At 38.7% G+C, this 12,460-nt stretch overlaps 1 protein-coding gene across 1 annotated transcript in view; it reads right to left on the reverse strand.

Moving 5' to 3' along the window:
• The window catches only part of zanl (zonadhesin, like), a 45,483-nt gene extending 35,324 nt beyond the window's left edge, over positions 1 to 10,159 (reverse strand). The window contains exons 1-12 of the mRNA XM_061233896.1: positions 10,150 to 10,159; positions 9,368 to 9,511; positions 7,126 to 7,391; positions 6,690 to 6,774; positions 5,711 to 5,860; positions 4,346 to 4,510; positions 3,310 to 3,390; positions 3,003 to 3,050; positions 2,750 to 2,797; positions 607 to 654; positions 336 to 383; positions 71 to 118 (exon numbers count right to left, since the gene is read on the reverse strand). Of these exons, the coding sequence (XP_061089880.1) occupies positions 71 to 118; positions 336 to 383; positions 607 to 654; positions 2,750 to 2,797; positions 3,003 to 3,050; positions 3,310 to 3,390; positions 4,346 to 4,510; positions 5,711 to 5,860; positions 6,690 to 6,774; positions 7,126 to 7,391; positions 9,368 to 9,511; positions 10,150 to 10,159 (1,141 nt within the window). The remainder of the gene's footprint in view (positions 1 to 70; positions 119 to 335; positions 384 to 606; positions 655 to 2,749; positions 2,798 to 3,002; positions 3,051 to 3,309; positions 3,391 to 4,345; positions 4,511 to 5,710; positions 5,861 to 6,689; positions 6,775 to 7,125; positions 7,392 to 9,367; positions 9,512 to 10,149) is intronic.
• Positions 10,160 to 12,460: the final 2,301 nt, after the last annotated feature.

A 12,460-nucleotide genomic window follows, 5' to 3' on the forward strand; every position in this document is an offset into this window, starting at 1 on the left:
AAGAAATTCAGTGAAAGCCAGTATGTTCCCATGTCTGAATGGACACTATTGTGTGAAGGACTATACTGACCAGGGGCTGCAGTGGTTGGAGGCTGCGGTGTGGTGGGGCTCGGAGTTGCTGTGATAGGAGAAAAGTGAACATTAAAATTATTACTGAACAACATTGTAATCCTAATCTTTTGGAGTGAATCACCTTGTAACTGCTTTTGAGCACTTATAACAATTTTAACAGTCCTTTGTACCTGCATGTTACAACTCCATGTCAGAGAGTAATGACTCCCACAAGAAATTCCGTTATGTTCCCATGTCTAAAAGGACACGAAGACAGTACTGACCTGGGGCTCCAGTGGTTGGGGGCTGTGGTGTGATGGGGCTCGGAGTTTCTGGGCCAAAAAAAGGAAATTGATTGAACAATGTGGACTTTACTTCTTTTGGCGCTAATAAGATGGTTTGAGCACAGATACCAGTCTGTACATTATTCAACTGTGCTAATTGAAGTATCCCATACACATTGTTCTCACAGTAGCAGATTCACACAGAAATTCAGTGAAAGCCAGTATGTTCCCATGTCTGAATGGACACTATTGTGTGAAGGACTATACTGACCAGGGGCTGCAGTGGTTGGAGGCTGCGGTGTGGTGGGGCTCGGAGTTGCTGTGATAGGAGAAAAGTGAACATTATTCCTGAACAACATTGTAATCCTAATCTTTTGGAGTGAATCACCTTGTAACTGCTTTTGAGCACTTACAGTCAGGTCCATAAATATTGGGACATCGACACAATTCTCATCTTTTTGGCTCTATACACCACCACAATGGATTTGAAATGAAACGAACAAGATGTGCTTCAACTGCAGACTTTCAGCTTTAATTTGAGCGTATTTACATCCAAATCAGGTGAACGGTGTAGGAATTACAACAGTTTCTATATGTGCCTCCCACTTTTTAAGGGACCAAAAGTAATGGGACAATTGGCTGCTCAGCTGTTCCATGGCCAGGTGTGTGTTATTCCCTCATCATCTCATTTACAAGGAGCAGATAAAAGGTCTAGAGTTCATTTCAAGTGTGCTATTTGCATTTGGAATCTGTTGCTGTCAAATCTCAATATGCTCAAAGAGCTGTCACTATCAGTGAAGCAAGCCATCATTAGGCTGTAAAAAAAAATAAAACCCATCAGAGAGATAGCAAAAACATTAGGTGTGGCCAAATCAACTGTTTGGAACATTCTTAAAAAGAAAGAACGCTCAGCAACACCAAAAGACCCGGAAGACCACGGAAAACAACTGTGGTGGATGACAGAAGAATTCTTTCCCTGGTGAGGAAAAACCCCTTCACAACAGTTGGCCAGATCAAGAACACTCTCCAGGAGGTAGGTGTATGTGTGTCAAAGTCAACAATCAAGAGAAGACTTCACCAGAGTGAATACAGAGGGTTCACCACAAGATGTAAACCATTGGTGAGCCTCAAAAACAGGAAGACCAGATTAGAGTTTGCCAAACAACATCTAAAAAAGCCTTTACAGTTCTGGAACAACATCCTATGGACAGATGAGACAAAGATCAACTTGTACCAGAATGATGGGAAGAGAAGAGTATGGAGAAGGAAAGGAACTGCTCATGATCCAAAACATACCAACTCATCAGTGAAGCATGGTGGTGGTAGTGTCATGGCGTGGGCATGTATGGCTGCCAATGGAACTGGTTCCCTTGTATTTATTGATGATGTGACTGCTGACAAAAGCAGCAGGATGAATTCTGAAGTGTTTCGGGCAATATTATCTGCTCATATTCAGCCAAATGCTTCAGAACTCAGCCAAATACTTCAGAACTCACAGCGAAAGCAACCAAAGAGTTTTTTAAGGCAAAGAAGTGGAATGTTATGCAATAGCCAAGTCAATCACCTGACCTGAATCCGATTGAACATGCATTTCACTTGCTGAAGACAAAACTGAAGGGAAAATGCCCCAAGAACAAGCAGGAACTGAAGACAGTTGCAGTAGATGCCTGGCAGAGCATCACCAGGGATGAAACCCAGTGTCTGGTGATGTCTATGCGTTCCAGACTTCAGGCTGTAATTGACTGCAAAGGATTTGCAACCAAGTATTAAAAAGTGAAAGTTTGATTTATGACTGTTAGTTTGTCCCATTACTTTTGGTCCCTTAAAAAGTGGGAGGCACATATACAAACTGTTGTAATTCCTACACCGTTCACCTGATTTGGATGTAAATACCCTCGAATTAAAGCTGAAAGTCTGCAGTTAAAGCACATCTTGTTCGTTTCATTTCAAATCCGTTTTGGTGGTGTATAGAGCCAAAAAGATGAGAATTGTGTCGATGTCCCAATATTTATGGACCTGACTGTATAACAATTTTAACAGTCCTTTGTGCCTGCATGTTACAACTCCATGTCAGAGAGTAATGACTCCCACAAAAAATTCCGCTATGTTCCCATGTCTGAAAGGACACAAAGACAGTACTGACCTGGGGCTCCAGTGGTTGGGGGCTGTGGTGTGATGGGGCTCGGAGTTTCTGGGCCAAAAAAAGGAAATTGATTGAACAATGTGGACTTCACTTCTTTTGGCGCTAATAAGATGGTTTGAGCACAGATACCAGTCTGTACATTATTCAACTGTGCTAATTGAAGTATCCCATACACATTGTTCTCACAGTAGCAGATTCACACAGAAATTCAGTGAAAGCCAGTATGTTCCCATGTCTGAATGGACACTATTGTGTGAAGGACTATACTGACCAGGGGCTGCAGTGGTTGGAGGCTGCGGTGTGGTGGGGCTCGGAGTTGCTGTGATAAGAGAAAAGTGAACATTAAAATTATTCCTGAACAACATTGTAATCCTAATCTTTTGGAGTGAATAACCTTATAACTGCTTTTGACCACTGTTAACCATTTTAACAGTCCTTTGTACCTGCATGTTACAACTCCATGTCAGAGAGTAATGACTCCCACAAGAAATTCCGTTATGAAAGGACACAAAGACAGTACTGACCTGGGGCTCCAGTGGTTGGGGGCTGTGGTGTGATGGGGCTCGGAGTTTCTGTGCCAAAAAAATTAAAAAAGAAAATTGATTGAACAATGTGGACTTTACTTCTTTTGGCGCTAATAAGATGGTTTGAGCACAGATACCAGTCTGTACATTATTCAACTGTGCTAATTGAAGTATCCCATACACGTTCTCACAGTAGCAGATTCACTGCTACTTTTAAAAATCATGGTAACATATTCTATTAATTCTGCAGGTCTATAAAATACATTTCGATTTCAGAAATTATGCTATTTTCATGTATTGTACTTACCTTGTGGTACTGTGGTCAGAGGTTTTGGTGTGGTTGGTCTAGGGGCGTCTGTGGAGGGCTTAGCAGTAGTTAATGCTGGTGCTGCAATATAGAAGAACATAACCTTCATCAGAATGTAAATACATAGTGTATAAACATTTGACAAATATCACCGTGCACACGCAAAGGTATCTTACCTTGGCAGTCTATGATGCATACACTGTCGACTGCGATGTCTGTTTTATCTGTTTCTCCATAAATGCCTTGAATCACAAACTGAGATATATACACACAAGCTTTAGTTGACACTACCAATCTACATTCCAAGATAGAGAATCCTTGAGCCAATACAAGAAAGTTTTAAAACACCCACATTTCCCCGGTGAAAAATGAATCACCCCCTTAAACCTCAAAATTAGAAGCGTTTGGTTGCAGTTATTGCTACTAAATGTAGCACAACTAGTTCTTACGTTTAAGAGTGAAAAAACTTTTTTCCATGGGTGTTATAAATGTTACATAACTTTCTTCATTCAATAAATGAAATAATAATTGAAAAAAAGGTATTTTGTGTTTACTCAGGCTCCCTTTGTCTTCTATTACTTCTAGTATAAACATCTGATATCATTCAGTGTGAAAAATATGCAATAACACAGGGAATCAGGAAGAGGTCAAATACTTTTTCACATTACTGTATTTCAATACCCATGGTATATATAATTTAATATTTATGATCAACTTCATACATTTGTCCCCCCACAAGACAGAATCTGATTAAATGCACTGCCGGTAGGTGCCAGCCATTCACCTGCACTTCTGCCATGCCAATATATTGAGCCTCTGCTTTAAACCAATATTTTCCCTTATTCCCTCTCAATGTGAGTATAGGCGCTCCATGGTTTCCTGCAGAGATGGAAAAGCGGTCCATGGGCTTATTATGGCAGACAGTTGAATTCAAATTGAACATATTTCCGGTAATCACTGAACAAATGTGCATTGTTAAAAATGTCAACTTGTCAATGGTGTCAATTCCATTATCAAGCAGAGACATAGGTCTTACCAGCTGTGGCAGCGTAGACGTTGATCTGCACATTGGTGGAAGTACCATACAGGGTGTAGTAGAAGGAGAGTTGGAGACATCCTGCAGAAGAAACGGATGGACTCCAAAGCTCTGTACTTGCACCGGGCACTCTGAACATGGAGTCTAACAGCATGTACAAACCAACTGCAAACAGAGATGTAGTTATGTGTGCTTGTTATATTCAGCGGGTTCCAGAATTATTGCCACCCGACTGGTAATACAATATAATTATTGAGATCAACTCAAAATGCCAACATGTGACAAAAACTATACTTTTTTATACTTTATGTTTCAATATAACCAAGAACAAATATGATTGTACACTGCACACTAAAAATGCAGCATCAAGCTTGCTTCAAATGTTTATAGTATTTATTTCTACATGTTTCACCCTAGGGCTTCATTGGTGTGTGTAAAATCACTGCAAACCAGCCTAGTTTTTATGCCATTTAACCATTAACAGGGCATTGCTGCAAAAGAGTGCTCAGTCAACTTACCCTGTATAAATAAAGGTTAATAAATAATAACTAACTTCTAAACTTGATGAATCCAAAACAAGTAGAGCTTAATGTATTTTTTAAAAATACATTTCATTAAAGAATTCTTGTGCCATTTCTTTGTCATTTCTGTCACCTGTGTAAACAACATTAAATATTTACCTAAATATTTTTTGTCATTACAACCTGAATATTTAGTTAAAGGCAGAGTAGTGGATCTTTTTAATTGCACATGTTTAAACAACATTGTATGAATTTATTTGATTTGCACCATCATTTTGATCTGTCAAACCAACAACATTTACTCTAAAATATCAACTAATGATTACATCACCAATCAACAAACAAAATAACCCAAAACATTTTTCTCAGATACAGTGGTAAGCAAAACATTATGTGACAGTGAAGTTGACCTTTGACCTTTTGGATATGAAATGTAATCACTTCATTATGTTATCCTATTAGACATCTGTGTGAAATTTTATCATAATAAGCGTATCATTTCTTCAGGTTATGGCCAAAAATGTATTTTGTGAGGTCACAGTGACCTTGACCTTTGACCACCAAAATCTAATCAGTTCATCCTTGAGTCCAAGTGGAGTTTTAAGAAACTCCTTCAAGATTTTCCTGAGATATATTCACAAGAATGGGATGGACAATGGATGGATGGATGGACAAACTGAAAGCATAATGTCTCCGGCTGTTTCTGGCATGGAGGCCTAAAAATAAATGTCACCAAAATCAAGGTATATTGCCACCTCTGGCAACAATATCAACACAGAGTCAGTTCCTGTAATGCTTAACAAGGTTAAAGATCACATTTGCATGGATTTAGGACTTCACTTACAGCCTGGTTTGGAGAAGTCGTCTTGAGGTCCTGTCCCTTCTGTGGGAGCTGACCCAGACCATTGCTCCCAGCCAAATATGTTAGGATCTTGTGTGATGGTCCAGCCACACAGCTCATCCATGGTGTCAAAGTCACATTCAGACAAACACTCTACAACAACACACAGGGTGAGTTGTTACAATCATTTAAAAGCATATAGTTATTGGATTTTCATACAGCGGTGACCTGGGTTTTGGTGGCAAAGAATTAATCAAGTAGCTGGTGGTTTGGTAACAATAATTAGCTGCTGCGTTATAAGCTAACTAAAGTTTTGTACGTGAGTTGGCTAGCCATGATAACTGGGTCCAACTCACAGTATATGGCCCCACTGCACAGTATTACTGCTTATATTTTCTGGAGATTCTACCGGGCATATTTCCTTTCCTGGGCAGGGAGTTCATGCCTAAATCCGAAAGCCGCCCATACTTTCAGAAGACTTGAGAAAAAATAAAAGCAATGAATTCATGCATTTCTCAGTATGCATATTTATGGTACATAATTCTTACCAGGTAGGCTAAAGCCTGGAATCTCTAGTTAGCTATAGGCTGGCTACTAACTATAACGTTAACTAAACATGAGTTAAATCGTCAGTTAAATAGTTGGCTTAATGGTTTGTGTGGAACGCGACTACTAAAGCAAATGTTTGACGAATCATATTAGACCGTGGTTTTCTTAGCTCATCATGGCACACTGTAGTCTGCAACGGAGCTAGCAACAAAGCTACCAATGACTAGCCAGAATGATCTTGGTGGTTTCAGTGGGGTTGAGAACGGGGGGTAGATGCTTTTTGTGTTTAAACACAGGAGCGAGAATGCCTTTAAATGACATGGAAAAAGACATCTGTTGGAAGGCAATATTGCTGGATGACAAATATTGCATAGAATCGATGTATACAGACAGACTTTTGTTAACATGCAGGGTTTTGTCAAGAAAGACTTACCAAGGCAAGCTCCCTCACTGATGACAATGCTGTCCAAAGCTGTGTCACATGACGATGTAATCCCACGTGTTGCCACAAATACAAACTGTAAGGACATAAATATAAACACATTCTGGCGTGATTTCGGGTTTTAACCAATTTAAGGTGTAAGATCACAAACATATCTGAGCACTACTGATAATTGAAAGCAATGAAGTTCTAGAATACCAAATTAGAATTTTGATAAAGCATAAAAAAAAATGTGTAAATCATAACTATTTTTGAGAACAACCACTGCGGAAATGTATATTATCACCACCTTCAAACAAATCAGCTCTTGTGCAAATATTGAAGCTGCAAATCCTACAGTTGTCACACGTGAATATGTTGCCTATCTGAACCGTTGACTCTTATTTGCACCTTGACTGGTGCTTTTACACAATAAGGAAACACTCACTTCAACTGTCTGCCCTTCAGGTGTGGCCGCAGTCACAGACCCATCGAGCCAAGAAGGACTCTGGAACCCCACTCTCTCCCATATGTTCTCCTCCATATCAGGCCTTTTTACGAGCACTGACAGTTTGTTTTGTGTATCCATCCCATACATGTAGTACTTGAACTGGACGCACATTTGGGCAGGGCCTATGCCCAATGTGGGGGTGATCAGACGGGCAGTCTGTCCATTTGCAACATTGTCACATTCATGGTAAATGTAGAATCCGCCTGGGGATTAATCAAGCAGAGAAAAAGAGGCATAAAGGACAAAGGGGAGAATGAGAAAAGAGACCGTTTATAGTAAACTATTGGTATACTGTTTAAAATTCCCATACAATGTCATCAATTAAAATTAGTGTTTATAACAACCATAAGATAGGTGACCAATATTTTGAGACAGATGAAGACATTAAACTACATCTGAAACATTTACTTATTATCAGATAAGCATTGCATACATACATAAAAAGTCTTCTCTTGACCACTTCCTATATATTCCATTAACTCAAGAGCCCTTTTATAGATCCTTATGTTAATCATTTTCATGGAAATTGTAGAAGACTCCATAGTAATTGAAAAGCTAAAGAAATCATTGTTGTTGTTCAACTGCCAAATTGTCATGGTTTCTCACTGTCTACTCCTGAAAATTCCGGTATTTACCCATCTAGACCTCTAGAGGGCTTGCCGGCTTAGCTCAGCAGGAGTAATTGCCTCCCGCATGTGGAATGCAGGTAGAATCATGGCTGATTGCGATAGATAGATAGATAGATAGATAGATAGATAGATAGATAGATAGATAGATAGATAGATAGATAGATAGATAGATAGATAGATAGATAGATAGATAGATAGATAGATAGATAGATAGATAGATAGATAGATAGATAGATAGATAGATAGATAGATAGATAGATAGATAGATAGAGGACGGACGGAGCTGTTCCTATACTGAATTTATTTCAGTTAAAAATTAGAAATAGACAAGTTTAGGGTCTTTTCTTGTTTTCCTTTGGGTTGGTTGGCTCTTGAGAACCTTCCCTAGTTTTGTTTCTTGTTTCCGCCTCGGTATTGAGGGGCGAGTGGCAGAGTTTGGCAATCACTGTTTAGCCTGTTCAAGACTGCCGGTATATTCTCGTTTTGTTTTCCCTGACTATTATAGTTCTAGTCATATTTTCGGTTGGCGGATCGCCGGGGAGTTTTGTGCCCGTTATTTTCCTCACTTATTTTAGTGGTTATCCAACTTATCGTTGGTAACTTTGTGATCCCTTCCCGGTCGCTCTTGGTCTCCCGCCCCTGCTCCCTCACAGCAAACTACATAATCTTTGCATATTTACAGTATAAAACATTTATATACGTGACTAATAATATTACTGTTAAAATATTTACATATTTGGTTGACAGGTCAGTGTTCTCCAATCCATGTTCTGATCCACATCCGCATATTATAATAACCAATAAAGATACTTTATGATATGATAACAGAAAATACTGATGTACTATTAATTAATTGAACTTTGCTTTCATTAAGTACAATCTAAGTTTTGACAGCCTCATGAAGTTTTATTTTATCAAACTGATTTCTAAGTGTGTGAACAATCTAGCCCCAGCTGTACTCTGTCCATATGTGACAAAAACAAACACCAGTAGAATGGCCACAAGTTGCAAGGTGGCACAGCGCAAAACCAATTTCAGTCAGTGATTTTTTTCAGTATAAGGGATACATCTTTGGAATGCCCTACCAACTGAAATAAACACACAAACTGAACTGAAAATGTTTAATGGAAAAGTGAAACACTGGCTGAAACAAAACCAAACATGCAATCACTGACTAAAGAGGAAAAGACATACATACACTGATGAACATACTACAAGACTACAAGCACACATGCACACGAATACATACATACTTATAAACATACATACATACATACAGACATATATACACATAGTTTATCACCATGAATCAGTGAACACACATATGTGTGATATAATTGTTAATGTGATGTAATTATTGTATGATGTAACACTTGATTGTGCAATTGCTGTAACATTTGTATTGAGCCTTTTATTAAGCCTAACCAGGGACAGGGGTCACAAATTATCCTTGGCTAGAAACACTACATGCATGTTTCATGGTGTTGGAACCTGTTATAATGTGCTCTGCATTGTCCCTGAAAAATAAAGCAATAAATAAAAATACTCACTTCCATCAGGATAGCCGCCATCTGGGCCAGTGCCTGGAGTGGGAGAGGGGCCGCTGTGTCGGGTCCAGTCACTATTGTCTTCACTATCCTGGCGAAAATTGCAGTAGGGTTTGCTGCTGTTGTTGAAGTCGCAGGAGGTCAAAACTGAGAAAGAGGGGTGAAGTGGGGGAGGAGGTTAGGATACCATTACAATAATCCATACAAGAAACAAGCAGAAATAAAACTGGAACCAAAAGGAGAGGCATCATCATTACATGAAGCAACCCTGCAGCCTGAGCCTAGTGCTGTTCATTTACTTACCTTTCACACATAAACCCCCCTCAGAACTTCCATAAATTGCCCATCTTCCCAGTATATTGTGGCCTGACATATTGTATCCTGACAGTAAATGTGTGGTTGTTAATTTTAGGAAGGCATGATACATTATCAGTAAAGCCTGTCGGTTTCAGTTTAATTGATATACAGCTTGCCAATATTTAATTATTTTATTGCTTTATGATTGTGTCGTCCCACTGATTTTTTTCATATAAGCAGTTGTGTTTATGGGTAAACATGCTATACACAGCTCAGGGGAAAGGTCCATGGCCAAGTTTATGACGTTGCATGGAGTGAACTGGCCCACATTCCAATCCCCATTATGGGTGTGTATTGGGCTCTCCCACTTGGTGTGCAGTATCAATCAATCTTCTGTCCCTGGATTTCATGCTATTGATTCTCATGGTGCTATCTGAACTGCTTCACCTTTTAGCCCTATTCATAGAGTTCTGACTGTGTCAACTTACCAGCTTCCATGTTTGTAGATATTCCATTGATGTGTCTGTGTAACAAGAGAAACGATATAAGACAAACAGCGAGAGTGCTGAAAAAATAAATGTTTTCAGAGCATGTTATGTCACCTGCAATTGAATATATTTCAAGATCTGTAAATCTATTCACATACCACATAAAATCCTATGATACATATAATTCATATAAAATATTTGCAAATCTCTATTTCACAAGCACAAATTACAAAATTTCCTCCAAGGCAGCAAAACAAACAAAAATGAATTTGTCAGATATTCATGAGTGTAGCAATGCTCTTGTAAAGGTTCCATGAATAATTAAATGCTGTATATGCACTATAATGCCACTTCACTGACAGGTTATGTTTACTGCAGATGTTATGCTAATTCTTATTCAATATTTTAGAAGATCCCATGAACAAACATAGGAAACAGTATGAACTAGTATCATTACAGACTCTGTAACCCTTTGCAACTCTCACTGCTGATTTCCAGTTTTGTTTTACTATTGTAATAATACAAAGGACCTTGTCGTCTACTGATGAATCAGTTATTTTGTTCCACAATTACCTTAGTTGCCCTAAGTGGAACTAATTGAGGTCAGAGCAATTTATTTGGATTTAATATGTTCAGATTATCAGTAATGGTGTCAAGAATGGCACCAGACCGTTTTGCTGGAGCACAGAGAATGGTACCTCCCTGATATCTGATCAACGTAGCCTATTATTTAATCTATACTATATTATGAATATAGCAAATTTTTCAGGAAATTAAAACACCGACTACAAATATTTCCAAAAACACCACAGATGTCTTTTCCCATGTATAATTTTGCATTGTCTAATACAAAATTCTAATTTGTGCCTACCCGTTATTTTGGTCTCTTGCTGGATATAATCCACTTATCCAGGTGAGAATTAATATGAATTTGATTTGATCCATGACTAACTCAGAGAAAGTGAGTTAGCTGGACTGAAGACAGAATGAACCTGAGGCAAGGCTTTTATAGAACGGAGAGGAGGGGGTGTTAATGTTTTATTACTTTCTGTCGTGATATTTTGCATAGTGTATTGCAAAATGATTAGTGAATCATGACTATCATAGATAGCAACAGGGGCGTGTTCTGAAGCCAGTTGTTCTATACCTTGTACAATTGCAATAAATAGGAAGGTGTGTTAGTGAATTATTGAATTGCTTAACCTGTGTAAAAGTCATTGTGAAACAGCTTTTGTGCTTTTGACTCACAAACCTGCACCCTTATTGGGAAAATACTGTGACCAAGACACAGTTCTGACATTTTACATTCATCAGTTTTGTGTATGTCTAAGGGAAATACATCTACTGAAGGTGTTTAAATCTTGTATAATCTGTTATTTCCCTCATGTGACATGTTCTTCATTCATATGAAGCTAATTTTACAATCAACTGAGAAAATAGTTGCTTTTTTAAGATCCAGGTCCAGGATAAAACACCATCCTAGAATTGGACTATTTGGTTCAGAAAAATACCGCTTACGCCAAGGCACACATGGACACACATACATACAAACCATCTTACGCATACTAAAGCACATACACATGCATTCCATAACATGTCACTATACATTATCTCTGAGATTAATGAGGAATGATTATTGGGGCTAATGGAGAGGTGACTCCCTACTGATATAGTTGGTGAACAAGTACTGATGGGTCCATTTAGATCACCTGCCTAGCAACTACTGATACAATTATGTTGTGTTATTCTTGACATATCAGAACCCTGCTTCATCTACTGGGTTTATTGAACTCCTCCTGTAGTGCCCATTTTTAAACACAAGCCTGAAAATGACATAGCCAATATACAACAAAAAATGGTCACTATTCTTGAAACCTTCGAATGGTAACTTCTGAAAGGTAACCCTTGATGGGTTTTTTTTCCCAAGTCTGAATTATTGTAAATATTATTGAAACAAAGTGACAGAAGCTCAAACAGAGTGGAAGTGGATTTTTTGTTGTTGTTGTTGAGTGGATACAGATGCTTGTGGCTGTGCCTGGTGGGCTTACTGTATAAACACAATTGCGGGATCCCAAAAAGTCAGTCACTTGCAGACTCCAAAAGGACACTTGGTAACAAAATGATATTATGTGTTGTATGAGGTGTAAATTATATATAGCATATTAAATGTTCCTGAAAAACATTTGCTTGCTTTCCCGCTGCCTGTCGCCCTCCCCTCTCTCTCCTTCTTCCACTCCATATCCCTCTCCTTGTTCTCACCTTGCTACCTCTGGCAGCAGCAGGTTCTGTTAAATTAAAGCAAAACAGCATA

The sequence above is a fragment of the Conger conger genome, chromosome 3, assembly GCF_963514075.1.
Source record: "Conger conger chromosome 3, fConCon1.1, whole genome shotgun sequence".
In the NCBI taxonomy this organism is placed as follows: domain Eukaryota; kingdom Metazoa; phylum Chordata; class Actinopteri; order Anguilliformes; family Congridae; genus Conger; species Conger conger.